At 42.1% G+C, this 21,969-nt stretch overlaps 1 protein-coding gene across 6 annotated transcripts in view; it reads right to left on the bottom strand.

The window, feature by feature from the left end:
• The window catches only part of klc1a (kinesin light chain 1a), a 109,614-nt gene extending 91,669 nt beyond the window's left edge, over positions 1 to 17,945 (bottom strand). For 2 of the 6 annotated variants that reach the window (XM_034159917.1, XM_034159919.1), the window contains exons 1-2: positions 17,519 to 17,945; positions 4,704 to 4,971 (exon numbers count right to left, since the gene is read on the bottom strand). In XM_034159917.1, coding sequence (XP_034015808.1) covers positions 4,704 to 4,970 — 267 coding nt within the window. In that variant the 5' untranslated portion in view covers position 4,971; positions 17,519 to 17,945. The remainder of the gene's footprint in view (positions 1 to 4,703; positions 4,972 to 17,518) is intronic. The other 4 variants (XM_034159921.1, XM_034159922.1, XM_034159920.1 and 1 more) reach the window with 3 other exon arrangements.
• Between the last annotated feature and the right edge of the window lie 4,024 nt (positions 17,946 to 21,969).

Below are 21,969 nucleotides of genomic sequence, written 5' to 3'. Positions count from 1 at the left end.
TTTTGTTTGGTGCCTTTCCAATGAGATTTATAAAGATGACTGCCTGAAGAGAACATGTAAATTTGAACAGTCATTGATGATATGGGGCTGCATGTCAGGTAAGGGCACTGGGGAGATGGCTGTCATTACATCATCAATAAATGCACAAGTTTACGTTGATATTTTGGAAACTTTTCTTATCCCATCAATTGAAAGGATGTTTGGAGATGATGAAATCATTTTTCAAGATGATAATGCATCTTGCCATAGAGCAAAAACTGTGAAAACATTCCTTGCAAAAAGACACATAGGCTCAGCGTCATGGCCTGCAAATAGTCCGGATGTTAATCCATTGAAAATCTTTGGTGGAAGTTGAAGAAAATGGTCCACAAGGCTCCACCTGCAAAGCTGATCTGGCAACAGCAATCAGAGAAAGTTGGAGCCAGATTGATGAAGAGTACTGTTTGTCACTCATTAAGTCTATGCCTCAGAGACTGCAAGCTGTTATAAAAGCCAGAGGTGGTGCAACAAAATACTAGTGATGTGTTGGAGCGTTCTTTTGTTTTTCATGATTCCATAATTTTTTCCTCAGAATTCAGTGAGTCCATATTTTTTTCCCTCTGCTTGGTCTAAAAAAGTAACCGTTACTGACTGCCACAATTTTTTCCCTGATTTCTTATAGTGTTTCTTAAAGCCAGAAAGTTGCCATTTGAAATGACTAGTTTTGTGTCATGTCTGTGATCTGCTTTTTTTTTCTACAAAATTAAACAACTGAATGAACATCCTCCGAGGCCGGTGATTCCATTATTTTTGCCAGGGGTTGTATACACACACACACATAATATATATATATATACACACACACACACACATATATACCATCTTTAGACTAAGAATTGTTCACAATGACACCATGACAAAACGAGACAGAGAAAACATGACCCAGCCCAGAAAATGCCCGGAGCCGCCATGTGGAGCCAACCCTGGGGGAACTGCTGGTGTAGGGTGCGTTGTTTCATGGATGACAGTGAAAGTCGAGGGCCTTGATGGACCAGACCTGGGTGGCAAAGGCTAGCTCTGCGGATGTGGAACGTCACCTCGCTGTGGGGGAAGGAGTTGGAGCGTTACCAGTTAGATCTGGTGGGCCTCACCTCCAAGCACAGCCTCAGCTCTGGAACCACTCTCCTTGATAGGGGTTAAACCTTACTCTACTCTGGAGTTGCACAGGGTGTGAGGCGCTGAGCAGGTGCGGGGATACTCATGAGCCCCCAGCTGAGCACCGCTACGTTCGAGTTTGCCCCAGTAGATGAGAGGGGTGGCTCCCTGCGCCTTCGGGTGGCGGGGGAAAAAATTCTGACTGTTGTTTGTGCGTATGCACCGAACAGCAGTTTGGAGTATTTGGCCTTCTTGGAGTCCCTGAATGGAGTCCTGTATGGGGCTCCAGTGGGGGACTCCATTGTTCTGCTGGAGGAGTTCAACGCACATGTGGGCAATGACAGAGACACTTGGAGAGGCGTGATTGGGAGGAACGGCCTCCCTGATCTAAACCCGAGTGGTTGTTTGTTACTGGACTTCTGTGCTAGTCATGAACTGTCCATAACGAACAGCATGTTCAAACATAATGCTTTTTTTTGAGCGAGAAGTGAAGGAGGCATTGTATGTGAAACAGTTGAAACCCAGCCTTAACCGGGGAGGGGTCTGAGACACGCTTTGCCCCCTGTTTACAACGGGATACTCAGGTCAAAGCAGTTTCAGTCTTTCGTTCATGGTAATGAGTCATTCACGTCGTCAGGAGAGCCGTCCGGACAGGCGTCAGTACCATCGTTAGGAGGGACAGCTGCCCTGTCATTAGGAGGGTGCTAAGTAGAGCACAATAGGTGCCAATTAGAGCAATTGTTGAGTTACTAGCCTATAGCAGTCTGCCTCTCGGTAGGAGGGGTCTGGTTAGGTTTAAAACTCCAGCTTTTGTGGCTTCTGTTATTCTTCTTTACAAGACAGAAGTCAAACTACCAGAGCAAGAATTTTAGCTGTGAAAGCTTCTGCGATTTGAAGCGAAACATTCTTGCGTCAAGCAAACCATTCCAGTTGAAAATTCAAGCTTCTCTACTATGGAAACCACCTGGACCACTGAGAGCCTTCACAGAAACATAAGGATGCTCATAAGGGTACAAGGTACCAGAGCATCCTAGGCCAAAGGTCGATGAGAAGGGCAGAGCAGTAAACTGATCACCATCTGGTGATGAGTTAGATCAGAGGGAGGGGGAGGACTTTGGGCAGACCTGGTAAGCCCAAATGGATAGTGCGGGTGAACTGGGAATGTCTGGAGGAGCCCAGTCCCCGACAGATCTTCAACTCACACCTCCGGCGAAGATTTTCTAGCATCCCCGTGAAAGTTGGGGTATTGAACCGGAATGGGTAATGTTCAAAGCTTCCAATGCTGAAGTTGCAGAGGCATGCTGTGGCCTGAAAATCTTAGGTGCCTCAAGGAGCGGCAACCCCCAAACACCGTGGTGGACACCTGTGGTCAGGGAAGCTGTCCAACTGAAGGAGTCCTTCCGGGATATGTTATCTTGAAGGACTCCAGAGGCTGTTGTAAGATACTGTGAGGCCTGAAGGGCGGAACCTTTGCTGTGGCTGAGGTAAAGCAGTGGGTGTTGGAGGAGTTCGTTGTAACCATGGAGGACTTTCGGTCGGCACCAAGATGCTTCTGGCGGATGGTGAGGCACCTCAGGAGGGGAAGCGGGGAACCATCCAAGCTGTCTACAGTAAGGATGGGACTCTGTTGACCTCAAATGAGGATGTAATCCAGTGCTGGAAGGAACAGTTTGAGGAACTCCTGCATCAGACTGGAGCGCCCTCTATAGTTGGGGCAGAGCTGGAAGCTGATGGGGGATTATTGCCAATTTCCCTGGTGGAAGTCAGTGAGGTAGACAAACAACTCTGCAGTGGCAAAGCCCCGAGGGTTGATGAGATCCGTTCAGAAATGCTGAAGGCTCTGGGTGTGGAGGGACTGTCTTGTTGATGTCTGGGACAATGCCTAAGGAGCGGCAAACTGGGGTGATTGTCCCTATATTTAACAAAGGGGACCAGAGTGTGTGTGCCAATTACAGGAGCATCACACTACTCAGCCTCCTTTGTAAAGTTTACTCCAGGGTGCTAGAAAGGAGGGTTCGGCTGATAGTCCAACCTCTGACTGAAGAGGAACAATGCGGGTTCTGTCCTAGTCGTGGAACAAGTGAACAGCTCTTCTCTCTCACAAGGGTCCTGGAGGGGGCCTGGAAATATGTCCACTCAGTCTACATGCGTTTTGTGGACTTGGAGAAGGCGTATGATCGGGTACCCCGGGAGATATTCTGAGAGGTGCTGCGGGAGTATGGAGTGAGGGATCCCTTCTCAGGGCCATCCAATCTCAGTACTCACAAAACGAGAGCCATATTCAGGTGCTCAACAGTACGCTGGACTCGTTTCCGGTGGGGGTTGGCCTCCACCAGGGCTGCACCTTGTTACCAATCCTGTTTGTGATATTCATAGACAGGATATAGAGGCATAGTCGGGAGAGGATGGTTTTCAGTTTGGTGGGCTCAGGGTGTCAATGTTTTTTGCAGATGTGGTTCTGTTGGCTTCATCAGCCTGCGACCTCCAACACTCATTGGATCAGTTCGCAGCTGAGTCTGAACTGGCTGGGATGAGGATAAGCACCTCTAAATCTGAGGCTGTGGTTCTAAGCAGGAAACCAATGGATAACCTGCTCCGGGTAGAGAATGCAGTCTTGCCCCAAGTGAAGGAGTTCAAGTACTTCTGGGTCTTGTTCATGAGTGAGGGAACAATGGAGCGTGAGGTTGGCTGGAGAATCAACGCAGCAGGGGTGGTATTGCATTCGCTGTACCACACTGTTGCCACGAAAAGGGAGCTGAGCCAAAAGGTGAAGCTCTCGATCTACTTGGCAATCTTCTTTCTTACTCTCACCTATTGTCATGAGAGTTGGGTCGTGACCGAAAAAACTAGGTCGCAGGTACAAGCGACCGAAATGGGTTTCCTTAGGAGGGTGGCTGGTGTCTTCCTTAGAGATAAGGTGAGAAGCTCAAGTCATCCGTGGGGAGCTCGGAGTTGAGCCTGGACGCCTCCCGAAGGAGGTGTTCCAGGCACGTATATCTGGGAGGAGACCCCGGGGAAGACCCAGGACTAGGTGAAGAGATTATATCTCCACACTGGCCTGAGAACCCCTCAGTATCCCCCAGTCAGAGGTGGTCAATGTGGCCCAGGAAAGGGATGTTTGGGGTCGGCTGCTGGAGCCGTTGGCCCCGTGACCCGATCGTGGATAAGCGGTTAAAGATGAATGAGTGATTGTCCATCATTTGAAAATTAAATGGGTATTTGTCAAATACAATTTTATAATAGCTATACTCCATAACATGAAAGAGAAGAAAACCTCTCAAAGGACAGTACAATATACAGACCGACTGGTTCATTAGAATTTTAAATGGTGATTTGTACATGTGCTTTTACTTATCTTGAATTCAGAGCTTTGTCTTGTTTGTGAAATACAAACCTGTAAATTGTAAAACTAATAAACAGGTGCAGTGCTTGTCTAAATTTGCATATGAAGAAAAATTTTTTATACTAATTAAAAGCCATTGGATTTTAAATGCACAAAAGAAAAACAAACACTGAGAACAAACTGGATATATCAAAGAACAAACACACACACACACATATTTACTTACCTGTGCCTCACTCAACCCCAGGTCCAGCATCTCCAGGGACTTGCGGATCATGTGGGATTTCTCCTCAACCACGACACCTTCCTCATCCTGTTTCAGGCAGCGCAGTGTGCTTAACAGGCCCTCCAAGATAGAGTGGTGCTCCTGCTTTAAAGCCTCCAGCCCCTGGACCACCTGCTTGGTCCTGGAAATTATCTCATCCTGGGATAGCTTCTCACCAGAGTCGTCCTCCTCCTTCATGCACACCATGGTGGACATGTCCTCACGCATCCTGGAGATTTTACAGCAGAGTGAATCCATTGTCAAAACATTTCATTAGCCAATTTAACATCAATAATACTGGTTTTCATCCTGTACAGGGATTAAAGCAAAAAAAAAAAAAAAAAACAAATCTGAATTTTTTGTCAGATAATTTTCACAGAACATGTTATCTCTGCTATGAACCATTTGTCATTGCTTTTTGGCACTTGGTTTCTGACTGATATCTGGAAGACAAACAGGCATAAAATTGGAACCTCCATCCAATTCTGGTGGTGATGGCAAATCCATGACAGAAAAATGAGAGTGACTGAACTACTTTTGACTGAGATATAATGCAAAATGTACACCAAATGGGCTTTTCAATATTAAATTCAAATGTCCACAAAATCCACAATCTGGATCAGATCTGGATCAAACTTTGTCAGGCGATCGTGAGTGCCGTCTGCACCTCACTTTCAAATATGAGAGTGACTGGGGCACATTTGATTAAGATAACTTTCAATGTTAAATTAAATTCCTGCCTGGTTATTTGGAAGTGTTTATTTTTGCTGTTTAGTTCCTATCGGGCCACCAGGTGGCAACCTACAGCCAGAATGGCTTGCCACACTGCACTCAAACTTACAAAGGCCCATTTACCCTGTTATGGGAGCAAATTCTACAAGTTTCAGGAAAATCAGAGGAAGTTGCCAGTTTACCATATTTGACCTCTTCGTGAAGTGGTCCAACAAAAATGGTGCAAAAAGGGTCAAAACCAAAATCAGACACACTTACCACTGAAACTAGAGATGCCGAGTGACAATACGAGCCACATTTAATCACTTTTGATTTAGGGCTCATGGAGAAATCACTTTGCAAAAGTGGTACTTTTGCATTTTGGCAGCAAAAAGCACCCCCAATACTTGTGCACACAAAGTCAGCTGCCAAAAGTTTCATCAAAATCAAAGTAAGAGGTCCTAATCTAGCATCACATGCATAAAAGACCTTGGCTGACTAAGGGCGCAGGCCACACTGTCCCTGTGAAAATGTGCACAATTACAAAAACTAGCAATCTGCAGTGCCACCTATGGGCTGCGTCCTGAGTCAGCCAACAAAATTTTCATGTTTTTGAAGAGTCCATACCCAAAAGACTAACACAAATGAAAAGAAGATCAGGTGTGTGCAGAGGAGGGATGTAGATTATTTCAGGAGGATAAGAAGATGGAGTTGCCAGGCACAAGGAAAAATCTTTTTTGGTCTTCTTATTTGAAGGCCAAAGAAGATTTTTGTGTATGTGGTGAAGGAGGATATGCATTTGTTTGGAGTGACAGAAAAAAGGCACAAGAAACAAGGAGAGTTTGAGACACAAGCTGGTGTGATTTCCCCTCACAGGAGTATCCGAAAGAAGTAAAAGAAAAACACTGCATACTGTCAAGAGCATGACAGGCAAGAATCCAGGAAGGCAACGTAATACAGAAGTGAAAGCGACAACACAAGTCTTTGTTCTTGTTTTAATCCAGCTGTATTTGATTTCTGGCACAAACTGAGCCTCAGAATAAAACAAGGAAAGCTAAAGAAACTACTTGTGATGCTAAACTGTGAAATGTAAATGGCAAGAAGCAAAAAGTGTGGGAAACACTCCAACTTTTCATATGAACACGTTACAGCACCAATTACTTACATGATGGAAAAGCTGAAGCAAAAGATGGTGGTTGTAACCATTGTAAAGAGGAACAGAAAGTGCCTCCTCTGGACATCACACTGCAAAGACCAACCTCACTGGTGTACGGGCTAACATACAGCGGTGAGATTAACGACAACAGCTGTGATTCAAAACCAAATGGGAAGAAAAAGACTGCTGTACATCTAACAGGTGCATCTCAAAAATCAGTGTATCATGAAAAAGTTGTTTTTATCAGTTCTTTCAGAAAGTGACAATTTTAGATATTCTAGAAATGTGTTGCAAATAAACTAGTTACTAAAGACTTTGCAACTGTGTGCAGGTGCCAAGCACTGCTGGAAAAGGAAATCAGTATATCCATAAAACTTACCAGCAGATGGAAATACCAAGTGCTCTAAAATCTCCTGGTAGATGTCTGTGTTGACTATGGACTTGATAAAACACAGTGGACCAACACCAGCAGATGACATGATCCCAAATCATCAATGACTGTGGAAACTTCACAATGGACTTCAAGCATTTAGATTCTGTTCCTCTCCACTCTACTCTGGGACCTTGATTTCCAAATGAAATCCAAACAAAAGAGGATTTTGGGCCACTGAGCAATTGTTCAGTTCTTTTTCTTATTAGCCCATGTAAGACATTTCTGACATAAGGTTCTGGTATAAGAGTGATGTGACAGTTGTCAACCATTTTCTGGGTGGCTCTTAATTCACTCAACCGTGTGTGTGTGTCAAAATTCAACCAATCTTCCGCGTCACGACACGAGTCGTGGATCAAGTAGGGGAATGCCTGTTGAGGTGAAATACGATAGGGACCTTGTGTCTCCCATGGTCGTCACTATAACCATGAAGGCTCAATAGGAACCCTGAACACAAGATGGCTAACGGGGCATTGGTGAAAAAAGAAGCCCTTAACGGTGGACCAGGCAGGGGAGGTGATGCGTTGCAACTAGGGGCGTCACAATACATGTATTTGTATTGAGCTGCATAGTACACACATGATGTTTGGTACACAGAAATGTATGCAGAAAGCATGGTACGACTGCATAGCTATCACTCAAAGCATGAAAGATGATTTCTGCATTTGAAAATGTCAGCAAATCCTTGTAATTTTAAAAGATGTAGTCTGGGTCTGTTCTGTTCCTGACAGATCTCAAAAGCTAACCAGGGTAGGTCATGATTAGCACTTGGATGGGAGACCCCTTAGGAAGACCAGGGGTTGTTTTCTCATGGTAAAACTGCTGTTGCATCAGTCAGGGCATCTGGCATAAAAACCCAAACAGGATCTGTACTGGCTCCACTGTGGCAGCCCTTAACATAAATGTTGTACAGCAGCAGCTGACATGACCGTTCAGTCCACTAGCTCAAGCTTATAAAGTGAAGCACAGACAACACTCATGCACTTATTTGAAGACTTATGTTTAATTTCACCAATACATAATAAAATAAGCTGCAATGAGAAACTGTCTTGTGTTTTTGTGCCATAATTAAGTCAAAATCATTGGACTCCACTGTCAAGCAGTGAGTGACATCCACAGACAGGTATGATGGCAGGGTTCTCACCAGCGCAGTAGAGCATAGGGGTTTTTTCTGTTGTTTTTTTTCCCCCCCTTTTTTAAAGGACATGTTGCACGTTATTTAACGTCCCAGTTAGCAACTCAAAGTGGCCCCTCAAAACGCAGGAAATACTGTGGGTGTCAAAGGGTTAACATTTTTCGGACTGTAACGTTGCATTATAAAACATCAGCGTCATCACATTTCCTATTCAAACATGACATCGCTGTTATAACATTACAGGAAAGACGTGTGTGCTAAGGCTAATGAAACAGTCACCGTTATTATTAACGTTTACAGCTAAGTAAGTAGCTACAGCAGCAGTTTTGAGAGAAAAACAAAGCTTACAACAATACAATGACGATGATTATTAAATTAGTCGCCGACAATTTTCATAGTCAACATAGTCGTGACAAGTCAACTAATCCTGGCAGCCCTAATTGATATATAGGTAAGTAAGGAATGGCGTAATTTATTTTCTGTTGATCTTGTGCTTGGCCTACTTTATTTAATTAAAACTTGAGTTGTGTTCTTGCTTTCAAAATTTAAAGTAAACATTTTTTTCAAAACACATCTGTTTTATTTACTGACATATGACTGTTTTCCTTGTAGTATTATCATTTTTTAAAATCAGTTATTTTGCCTGAGTGGCTCAATTTAAGAAGTTTAATCTGAATATGGAGGTTATCATGACTGTAGACCGTTTTGCTCGTGAAGAGATTGTGGCATGTTTGTGGATCATCTAATGGATCAGGAATTTCTCCATCATAATTTGGCAAACTAGGGACAGGTGTTACCACAGTTACTTTGAAAAAGTAATCCGATTACTGATTATTCCTTCATAAAGTACCTTCTTACTTTAGTGATTACTCAAAAGTACCTAAGTTAGATTACTAGTTACATTTAGCAGCTACCAACAACTTGTCGCCAGCTGCCGAATGTAACTAAAGTAACTGTGGCAACACTGTTGGGGCACCCCAACAGTATCTTGCATAAGGCCTCCACAAAACTAGAAACTGCACCGTCATTCAGGACCATAGGCAACAGTTCCTTTTCAATGCTCAATTTCTTTTCAAAAATGGTAATTAAAATAGTATTTGTATTTGATTTTATTTTTCTGCTGATCCAATCTGACTTTAAAACAGTGACTGGTTTTGTGATCTTTGCCACCCCTACTAACCACCAATATTGACCATGTCTGAAAGAAAAGAGCACCAACTGCAAAACTTTGTAGATTTTCTACTTGTACTAAAAGCTCTAACAATCAATTCCTGTGTTTGCGGCAATGAAAAGACAGTGTCACTGGTACAGGTAAGCTACTATTTCCCCCTCCACAGTCCCAACTTAAAATCAAACTATCACTAACATATCCTGTCACACAATTATCTTCAAAAACCTAGAAAAAGCTGAAAAACTGGCTGTTACAAGCCAGGACACTAAGGGGGAGCCACAGGAAGATAAAAGCTCAGTTTGTAAAATAAAAAGGTTTGTTCATATATCTGCCAGACATACAGGCACAAAGGGGCAGACTAAAGACCTCTGAAGGAATGGACATAACTGTGTAGCTTTATTAGTCTGCTGCAGCCTGCCACTTCAAACTAAAATGGCAAATGGACTGCATTTATATAGCTCTTTCCATCTGAATCAGAAGCTCAAAGCGCTTTACAATGATGGCTCACATTCACATACACACACCAATGTCAGGGTGCTACCATGCAATCCACTCACCACTCATTTGTCACCTCACACTGACATTTTTTATTTTCCCTATATTTTTGCATATTCTGGATCACCAGATCCGGAATCCGGATCATCACCAAACTTTGTTGTTTGATAGAACATTTGACTATGTTACACCCTAATTTTTTTCAAGCCTTTCTGCCTTGTTTTTGTGGAGTTAGAAACTAGAATGTCAAAATTCCCCCTATCCCGCAATGGTGAAGAATCCTTAAAAAAATTCCTGGATCCGGATCGTGATCCGGATCACCACTAAAATTTAATCACTTTTTCCTCTTGTCATTTCCAACCACTCCACAAAATTTCATCAAAATCTGTTCAAAACTTTTAGAGTTATCCTGCTGACAAAGAGACAGACAAACAAACAAACGCGACCGAAAACATAACCTCCTTGGCGGAGGTAATCATTAGATTATTAATATATAAAAAATAAATTTAAGAAATTTACAATTTGAAAACAAATGCACCCGAACGTGATGACAGCTGCAACTGCTTAATGCTAGCTTTTAACATTGAAAATGCCATAGACATGCTAACGCGTTAGCATCCGGATCCGGATCACCACTAAAATTTAATCACTTGTTCCTCTTGTCATTTCCAACCTCCTTGCCGGAGGTAATCATTAAATTATTAATATATAAACAACAAATGCACCCAAACGTGATAATAGCTGCAACTGCTTAATGCTAACTTTTAACACTGAAAATTCCATAGACATGCTAACGTGTTAGCATCGGGATCCGGATCATGATCCGGATCACCACTAAAATTTAAACACTTGTTCCTCTTGTCATTTCCAACCACTCCACAAAATTTCATCAAAATCCGTTCAAAACTTTGAGTTATCCTGCTGACAGACAAACAAACAAACAAAAAACAAACAACCAAACAAACCCGACCGAAGACATAACCTCCTTGGCGGAGGTAATAAATTAATTAATCTGGTATAACAGGTCTCTGGCCAATCTCACGGCCCATTGTCCCCTCACTCATGAACAAGACCCTGAGGTACTTGAACTCCTTCACTTGAAGCAAGAATGCATTCCCTACCCGGAGAAGGCAATCCATCCGTTTCCTGTTGAGAACCATGGCCTCAGATTTAGAGGTGCTGACCTCATCCCAGTCGCTCCACACTCTGTGAACCGACCCAGTGAGTGTTGGAGGTCACAGGCTGATGAGGCCAACAGGACCACATCATCTGCAAAAAGCAGTGATGAGACCCTGATCTCACCAAACTGAAAACCCTCCTCCCCCTGACTACGCCTCGATATCCTGTTCATGAATATCACAAACAAGATTACTGACAATGACCAGACCTGGCGGAGGCCAATCCCCGCCAGAAACATGTTTGACTTATTGCAGAGAACACAAATACAACTCTCACTTTGTGAATACAGAGATTTGATGGCCCTGAGAAAGGAGCTCCCTCACTCCATACTCCCGCAGCACCTCCCACAGTCTCTCCCGGGGTACCCGATCATACGCCTTCTCCAAGTCCATAAAACACATGTAGACTGGATGGACATGCTCCCAGGCCCCCATCAGGATTCTTGTGAGAGTGAAGAGCAGAGTTCTATGTTCCATGGCCAGGACAGAACCCACATTTTACATCACAACCTGTTTAACAACAAATGTAACAGAACCTTGAGAAATGTAACAGAAATAACCCAGATCCTCTCATTTTTATTATTTTATATTATTTAGATCATTAAATTCCACAAACACACACAAATCTGAGAGGTGTTATTTTTGAAAAAATATGCATGCAATTAATTTACATTAACTAATCACAGACCTTGCAATCAATTAGATTAATTTTTTAATCACCTGACAGCAATAATTAAAATATAAATGCTGTTTGTGTATTTCAGATGATTTTGTCAGAGTCACCGCTGATAAACATTCTGTGACAAAATGGGACGCCTTTGTCATCATGCGCCTACATGTTATACACCATTGTATTTCACTGTGAATTTTGAACAATAAATTTTTGTACTTTTTGAAGTCTCCACTTTTTTGTAACATAAATTTGATTTGTCCAAGTTACCAAGATTTACCGGCATAACTTAAATGATAGAAGATTGGAAAACTGTTTAAGAATTAAAAAAAACAAGTTTTACATTTAATGGGGCCATAAATGTAAAGTAGTTTGTCCAAAATATCTGAATAAATTACTGCTGGTTTGATATAAGCCATCCAGCAAAATTATGAACCATAGCACAACAGTTTATGGTAAAATGATACATCTCATTAAACCCCAACCCTCGTATAGTCAGAATTTCTTGATATAATGTTGCCATCAATCAATCAATCAATCAATTTTTTTTTTTATATAGCGCCAAATCACAACATCAATGAAGTGTCACAGAGGGGTCCAGTCCTGGGGTGGGGGGGAGCAGGTCACACTCCCCAGTCACATATCGCATGGAAAGCTGGCCCAACACTCCACTCCCTCCCTTGCTTCACAGGTGCCATTGAGGATAAATCGGATGTGTTGCTCACACTGGGCCCTGGTTCAGCTTTTGTTGTGTCGCAGCTTCAGTCTCAAGGTCACTCAGGGTGGTCAGATTCTCCTGCTGGAACAGGCTCCTTTTTCTCTTGGCTAGACAATAATGAAAGTAGAAATGGGAAGTGATTAACCAAAGCACATTTACTAACACACACACATATATACATATATATATATATATACATATATATACACATATATATATACATATATATACATATATATACACATATATACACATATATATACACATATATACACATATATATACATATATATACACATATATACACATATATATACACATATATATACATATATATACACATATATATACACATATATATACACATATATATACATATATATACACATATATACACATATATATATATATATATATATATACACACACACACACACACACACAACAAAAATATAAACGCAACACTTTTGGTTTTGCTCCCATTTTGTATGAGATGAACTCAAAGATCTAAAACTTTTTCCACATACACAATATCACCATTTCCCTCAAATATTGTTCACAAACCAGTCTAAATCTGTGATAGTGAGCACTTCTCTTTTGCTGAGATAATCCATCCCACCTCACAGGTGTGCCATATCAAGATGCTGATTAGACACCATTAGTGCACAGGTGTGCCTTAGACTGTCCACAATAAAAGGCCACTCTGAAAGGTGCAGTTTTATCACACAGCACAATACCACAGATGTCGCAAGATTTAAGGGAGCGTGCAATTGGCATGCTGACAGCAGGAATGTCAACCAGAGCTGTTGCTCATGTATAGAATGTTCATTTCTCTACCATAAGCCGTCTCCAAAGGCGTTTCAGAGAATTTGGCAGTACATCCAACCAGCCTCACAACCGCAGAACACATGTAACCACACCAGCCCAGGACCTCCACATCCAGCATGTTCACCTCCAAGATCGTCTGAGACCAGCCATTCGGACAGCTGCTGAAACAATCGGTTTGCATAACCAAAGAATTTCTGCACAAACTGTCAGAAACCGTCTCAGGGAATCTCATCTGCATGCGCGTTGTCCTCATCGGGGTCTCGATCTGACTCCAGTTCGTCGTCGTAACCGACTTGAGTGGGCAAATGCTCACATTCGCTGGCGTTTGGCACGTTGGAGAGGTGTTCTCTTCACAGATGAATCCCGGTTCACACTGTTCAGGGCAGATGGCAGACAGCGTGTGTGGCGTCGTGTGGGTGAGCGGTTTTCTGATGTCAATGTTGTGGATCGAGTGGCCCATGGTGGTGGCGGGGTTATGGTATGGGCAGGCGTCTGTTATTGACGAAGAACACAGGTGCATTTTATTGATGGCATTGTGAATGCACAGAGATACTGTGATGAGATCCTGAGGCCCATTGTTGTGCCATACATCCAAGAACATCACCTCATGTTGCAGCAGGATAATGCACGGCCCCATGTTGCAAGGATCTGTACACAATTCTTGGAAGCTGAAAATGTCCTAGTTCTTGCATGGCCGGCATACTCACCAGACATGTCACCCATTGAGCATGTTTGGGATGCTCTGGACCGGCGTATACGACAGCGTGTACCAGTTCCTGCCAATATCCAGCAACTTCGCACAGCCATTGAAGAGGAGTGGACCAACATTCCACAGGCCACAATTGACAACCTGATCAACTCTATGCGAAGGAGATGTGTTGCACTGCATGAGGCAAAATGGTGGTCACACCAGATACTGACTGGTATCCCCCCAACCCCAATAAAACAAAACTGCACCTTTCAGAGTGGCCTTTTATTGTGGACAGTCTAAGGCACACCTGTGCACTAATCATGGTGTCTAATCAGCATCTTGATATGGCACACCTGTGAGGTGGGATGGATTATCTCAGCAAAGGAGAAGTGCTCACTATCACAGATTTAGACTGGTTTGTAAACAATATTTGAGGGAAATGGTGATATTGTGTATGTGGAAAAAGTTTTAGATCTCTGAGTTCATCTCATACAAAATGGGAGCAAAACCAAAAGTGTTGCGTTTATATTTTTGTTGAGTGTATATATATATATATATATATATATATATTCATTCAGGAAACACATTTGAAGCTAAAAGCTACATGATGTGAGACATTACCAGTGATAACACGTTGCTGTGTGGTGCTGGATGTTGATGCAGATGTTGAAGCTGATGCCAGTGTCTCAGCTCGTGACACGGTGCAGGGGAGCTTGGTGAGTCATCTCCGAGGGTGGTGGCTGAAACCCGCTCGCTTACGGGAGGGGATTCTTGAACAAAGTACACACACGACTATTACAAGCACAACACAAAATGGAAAGATGTAAAAAAAAAAACATCACAGTAATGGCACTAGCTTAGATGTACACATTCACTGACGGCATGCTGACTTTAGGTGCTTTTTTGTCAGATGTGAATATACTTTCAAACAGAGCACGGCGTTAGTTAGCTAGCTCGCTAGCACACTGTGTCTACATACATGAGACAATGATGTTACTTTAACACAAGTTCAGACTCAAAATATCCTTGTTTGTTACTTATCTCACCAATGGGGTAAGTAATGTTAAATGGTGCTTTCAAGCAGACAACAGACTATAAAGTCACAAAAACACTTACCATGCACACCTCCAACAAAACCATGGCTGAGTCAAAGTCATCCTGCCTCCCATTGCTCGCCGATCGGCGTCCGTAAATGGTCCATCTGGTCGAACCATTTCCAGCCCTTACAATCCGACCCAATCTGTTTGCTGTGGTCCTTGATGGCCATGTAATCACTTTTAAGCTTTTTCAGTTTTTACCTGCATTGCTGGAATGTCCAGGGGTGCCCGTGAGTGAGCAAAAACTGGCAGATCTCCTGAAATATTTTCTCATTTCGGTTTGCTCCATCCAGCTCTCTCTGGATTCTCTCCTCCGCTACCAACTCATTGACAGATCACGGTGTGGTTTTGCACGAGTAAAATACTTGCACAAAATGAAAGAAAAGCACAGTAGCTGTAATGCTGCTGCAAGTCAGACATCACACTCGTGACTCCTCCAGTGATGACACTCATTCACACCTGAGCAGATACCAAAAAAAGCACCAGGTCCTATCCCAAATGGAAAAGGAAAAAAACCCAAGTAGAGTGAAACCGAGCAGTGATAGAACTGTGTAATAGAAAACGGCCTTTATTAACTTCTTGATCGAGCTTTGTCATTGTGAAGAAACTTGGTATATGTAGTAGTTACGGCCATCATTGGCACCAGTTTTGAAATTGGTGAAATTTTCGATCTGTTCAAAAATTTCATCCCGATTCACCAAATCGTCACTAGTATGTGGTAACTCCTGGGTGTTCGTAGTCTTAACAGCTTCAACCATGTTTGAATGCCTTTAAACAGGGTATTCTTAGTGAGTACAACTTGAAACCTAAAAAACATAATGCTACATTGGGGTAAAAATTTGAAGCAGAAGCATTTGTTGTAGGTCTGGTTGAGGGTGCAGCCGGTGTCACGCATTGAGACTACCCCCGTACCAGATTTGTATATTCGCTATCCACAGATGTGCAAAAAAAAACAACAAAAAAACAAAAACAAAAAAACGGAAGTTTGTTGAATATCAGGTTTGTTGTAAATAAATTCTGATCTTCTCTACAAAATGGGAAGTTTGTTAACAGGTGTCATGGACTGAGAATCAGTCCAGGGAAGCAATATCATTAAGATCAGAATTTATTCACAATAAATGTGATTTTGGTCAGCACACAGAAAGGGTAAACTCAGTACAGAACAAACTTAATTTTTTTATGCATGTGCAGATAGTGAATATACAAATCGGTGCAGGGGTAATCTCAGTATGTGACACCAGGCGCTGCGCCTTACTTCTGTTTTTGGGTAAGTTGCCAGGTCTGCACTTTATAAGCCAGGAGGCCGTTTCATTCCAGTTTTTGCACTTGTTTTTGGATCATAGAATGACCGAAATAAAACGGTGCCCTGTGGAATAGGGGCGGTATGCAACACAAAAAGTGTTAACATTTCTTTTCTGTCAATTCAGTTGAAACACTGTTCCAAAGATTTATAATCATATAGAAACCCTTGCATTCATCATCATGTAGGAAAAATGTTAGTGAGATTCTCATGTCAACAAAGGAATGTAGACAAAGGCCTTTCAGCAAATGACGAAGGTCATGTCCATATATTGTATAAGTATACAGTAATTATGTCATGCCAACCAAAGATACTTCGATTTATGACTAAAGGGGCAATCATTAATACAAACTTTTACCAATGCTTAAACACTATGCAAATAATAAATATTTCAAAATATTCTGGCTGTACCCCTTTATTGGGACTCACTAGAACAAAATCTGGCTATACAACAGGCAATTCTGCTTCCACACCAATGCTGATATACAGAAGCTCAGATCTAGAGCCAACAAACATGAAATCCCTGAGGAGCAGAAGAGCATGGAACAGGATCTCTGGGGCTTGTCATGAGCGCTCCTTTCGGAGGATAAAATATAACAGACTGCAGGGCATGACAAACACCACTCAGATTTACCATGACTTCAGTCATTCAATGTGGATTCACACTGTGATTTATATCTCCTAGACACTATATAATCAGAGCGTCGTCTTCTAGGTGTTGTGATTCCAGCTGTGGGTCCCACACTACACTGTCCCTCTGTGGCTGTGTCCACAACACAGGCAGCTTTCACAGCGCTCACGCTCTGAATACCAATTAAACGCCATCCAATACTGCCAATCATGTAGACACCACAATCTCACCATCTACACGTTGATCCTGTCCGTTTTTGTCGTGCTTTGTCCTAGCTATGGCTTAACTTGTCGAACCAGTTCGCCAGTACTTTCCTGTCGCACCGAGTCGTGTCAATTTAAGAGCTAGCTCGTTAGCACACCCCGTGACAGTTAAAGTGTTTATGGTGTATATACTGCAATTAAAATAGACAACGAACATCAAACCCGAGAGGTATAAATGATACCAATATATGAAATACTTCTGGTCTGAATAAATGACACTTGCGAAATTAGATGAGAGTACTTTTAAAGTGATCAATTATTTGGTGACATTATTCCAACAAATACACAAGAGCTCCTCTTACCGTTCTCTAGGACATCCGCTGCCAGTTTAGCCAAATGTTAGTGGTTCGAGTCCTTTCCGTTTTTTTCAGCTGCGTTTCTTTATTAAACGAAGCTGACGTTCCTTTTCGCCGACGATTTTTGTCGATAACCTTATATACAGAGGTTATTTTTCCAAATTCCCTCTGCGTTGCGGTAGCGCTGGATTCACTGCATCAACTGAGGTAACCATTAGCTAGCTACACAGCTAGCTAGCAAGTTACCTGTTAAAAGCAAGCCATGCCAAAAAAACAAAACTGGTTGTCCTGAAGTTCCATATCAGGAACGCGTCGATAAAGCGAACTGAATAGTGTCTTTATGGGGCTACAAAAAGTTAAGCGGTAAGCCGAGATGACAGCCCACCCGGTCAGTGACGGCGGACTCGGTACGTGAAAATGGCGTTACCCGGCGCCCCGCCCTCGCTCTTCCTAGGTGATGACGTAATCACCCGCAGATAAAGAAACTGCATAATTTTGGGGCATGCATCCAAACACGTATGTATGTATGTATGTGTGTGTGTGTGTGTGTATATATATATATATATATATATTTTTTTTTTTTCTAAACTCACAGTCAGAAGGACTATAGTGAGGGAGCTGAACACTCATGACAACTCTCAGAAAAATATAGGCCTTTCTGGCACACACAGATTTACCACACCATATTATGCATATTTCTTATTGATTAATGTAAACAGTGGCGGCGCCAAGGGGGAGCCTGCGGGGGGGAGGGCTTAAGCCCACCCATGAGCCAAGCCCCCCCTCCAATAATTCTGCCAATAATGTGAATAGCGACTGACATATTTGTGGATCTCAACTGCAGTTTTGCGCTGAGAATGTCTCAATATTGCGTAACTGAGCAAAGTGATGAATGTCATCACTTTGGCAGTCAGAGCTGAAGGCAGAGCCTTCAGCTTTCAGGCTCCTCTCCTCTGGAACCAGCTCCCAATTTGGATCAGGGAGACAGACACCCTCTCTACTTTTAAGATTAGGCTTAAAACTTTCCTTTTTGCTAAAGCTTATAGTTAGGGCTGGATCAGGTGACCCTGAACCATCCCTTAGTTATGCTGCTATAGACTTAGACTGCTGGGGGGTTCCCATGATGCACTGAGTGTTTCTTTCTCTTTTTGCTCTGTATGCACCACTCTGCATTTAATCATTAGTGATTGATCTCTGCTCCCCTCCACAGCATGTCTTTTTCCTGATTCTCTCCCCTCAGCCCCAACCAGTCCCAGCAGATCACTGCCCCTCCCTGAGCCTGGTTCTGCTGGAGGTTTCTTCCTGTTAAAAGGGAGTTTTTCCTTCCCACTGTCACCAAGTGCTTGCTCACAGGGGGTCGTTTTGACCGTTGGGGTTTTTCTGTAATTATTGTATGGCTTTTGCCTTACAATATAAAGCGCCTTGGGGCTGTTTGTTGTGATTTGGCACTATATAAATAAAATTGATTTGATTTGAATGTGTGTGTTCGGTGATCCACCAATGCTGAATCACCCTTCACAAACAGAATTTTCAGTTTTGCAGATAAACATTTATTTGTAAAAACCCACACACGTTACAAATCAGAAATTTGTGTTTGTGGATCACAAAGCACGTGTACAAATCAAAGGATATTTGTAAATCACCCTCTGTGCATTTGCAAGTATTAATGAGACAAATTTAACCCTGTACTCTAAAAATTTAGGTTTCCTAAATATTTATTACGGCCACTCTTAAAACTTCACTTATCTTTATTTCTACCTATGTGCAAGTTTACTGAACTTGCAATCATTCTAAGTGATGTGTGTGTGCATTGATACCACATTTTAGAGGAGCACGGGTGACTAAAACATATACCTTGGCATTTATAAAGCAATTTACTATATATTGTTCATTTCGACGACATTTTGTGGAGCCCCTCCAAGTTTTACCCCAGCTCCCCCAACAAAAATTTCCTGGCGCCGTCACTGAATGTAAAAGCAGCATATTTTTATAAAACCCCTTGAATTAAAGCTAAAGGTCCACACTGTAATCACAATGTTTCATTTCTATTCCATTGTGGTGTCCAGAAGCAAAATTAGAAAAAAGAAATTGTCGCTGTCAAAACGCTTACATACCTGACTGTGAATGTATAAATGTAATCATCTTTATGTGCAGTTAAGAACTAGCAAAATTTTAGTTATTTTAACTATTAACAGGACCATACCTCATGACTGTCAGCTTTGGTGATTGGGTTTACACTAGAGGTGGGCAGCTCGATCCTAATATCGGTAATATCGATACCAATGCTGGTATTGATATTGAACGATCCTCGTGGAAATGATCGATACTCAAAAGATTTTTTCTCTCCCGCACGCACTGACTGCTGCGCACACAGATTCATCATAGTCTACTCTCTGTCTGTAAGAGCAGCGCTGCGCTGTCACACAACACAGAGCAGCGCACCCTTGTATTGCGGTTTGTCAGCCTTCTACCTCAGGAGATTTTGTTTTGTGTTGAGTGATATTTTTTTAAACAAAAATGTTGTGATAATAAAGTATTTTGTTGTCACGTACAATGTTTGGCGAAATTCTATCCTAGGTCTTTTGGCCCCTTTGGATCTATGAAGCTTAAATCTGAAAAAGTATCGGTATCGATATCAGCAATACCGGGCCTGTATTTACTTGGTATCAGATCAATACCAAAATTCCCGGTATCGCCCACCTCTAGTTTACCCAAATGAAACTGCTCAATGTGCACTGCTTGCTGCACATCCACTAGGGTGGACTGGGGGCAGGAAAACTTGGAAATCCAAGGCTCGGAATGGTGCCTTTACCTGCATTGTAGTACAGTCTGTCTTTCTGAGATTAACACTGAGCTATACTACCCATGAAGATGAATTTTAAAGACAGTGCACCTTACTTCACTCACAGTGGGATCATTGTGAGGCTGACCTTCACCATCTTTGATGATGCCACCACCAATAACTGTCTCTTACTACCTCTAGTCCAGGGGTAGGCAACCTGTTCCAGGAAGAGCCATGAGGGTGCAGGTTTTCTTTGCAGCCACTGACTCCACCAGGTGATTTCACTGATTAACTGATTCCATCTGCTCAAAGTGATATTAATCAGTAAAATCACCTGGTGGAGTCAGTGGCTGCAAAGAAAACCTGCACCCTCATGGCTCTTTCTGGAACAGGTTGCCTACCGCAGCTCTAGTCAGTCTGAATTGTACCATAATGACCCCACATAGCTAGATGCTTGTATTTAGCACTGTCGCCTTTGCACTTTGCTAGAGCAAAGTGAGATCATAATTATAGCGGTCACTGGATACAGTGACTTTAATCTGACTCGACTGGTGAATGTTATGAATAAAGGTGTTTTTAAATATTCAGTTTATTTTTGGTTATGGGGATTACTGACACCTTCTAACCCCACTGGATACAGCCCTAATCAGAGCATGTTGAAATTAAGTAATAAATATACAGCTACAAGCCATAGTTCTGACTGCTGGGTTTGACTGTAATTACATATAAATTGAGTTTAACAGTGTAGATATTGCTGCACTTTTTGCAGCCCTCCATTATTCCGCCCGCCAAGGACGTCATAAAATCATTGGCATTTATTTATTTGTCTGTCAGTTAACAGGATTATATCAAAACAGCTTCACGGATTCTCACCAAACTTGCACCACAGATAAATATTATAAAAATAATGAATGTTTATGAGTTCAATGGTACAAATATTTCAAGAGGTGAAAGCTGGAACATACCGTTCAAGGAGGTGAAGCCCAGTTGAATGGTTTGTTTGTTCCATTGAAAGAATGTAAAAACATTTATTTGTTTTATATAGCGGCTAAAATAGATCCCTGTCATTTGATATTTTATTAATTTATTAACAACAGAAAAGGGACTTATATTTTGGTGTTCCACTGCTGCAACACGTACGCTAAATAGGAGTCTAAATTGTCCATTGATGCTGACTTTCTACTTCCAAAAAAAAAAAAAAAAAAAAAAACTTGTGTAGTTCCTCAGTCCAGCAAAAAAAAAAAAAAAAATCACATCAGCTTTACATCTGAACAGCCCTTCATGCCTCCAGACAGCTTGCAGCGCAGTGGATTTGTGTGTGTGTGTGTGTGTGTGTGCGTGTGTGTGTGTGTGTGTGTGTGCCTGCAGAGTGCAATGGTATCAAACGTATGGAACCAAATTTGCACCATAAATGGAACCAAACTGCACTCTAAATATAATGCAACACAAATGGGATGAATAATCTATGTTACGTGACATACACATCACTAATCAAATGACAAGGATCCACTCAGCCGTTATAATAATAGGGCATGGAAGACTCCACTGAATTTTGGAGGTGTTCTGGATCCAGACATTTCTGGTTGCTCTTGTTAAGTAACTGAAAGTACAGTAATTGCACAATTTGGCTGCTGAGCTGTTTCACAACCAGGTTACAACTCCAAGAGTCAGCAGA

This window comes from Thalassophryne amazonica, chromosome 19, assembly GCF_902500255.1.
Source record: "Thalassophryne amazonica chromosome 19, fThaAma1.1, whole genome shotgun sequence".
NCBI classification, from domain to species: domain Eukaryota; kingdom Metazoa; phylum Chordata; class Actinopteri; order Batrachoidiformes; family Batrachoididae; genus Thalassophryne; species Thalassophryne amazonica.
Note: the sequence above shows the minus strand (reverse complement) of the source record. Positions and strands in the feature narration are given on the sequence as shown.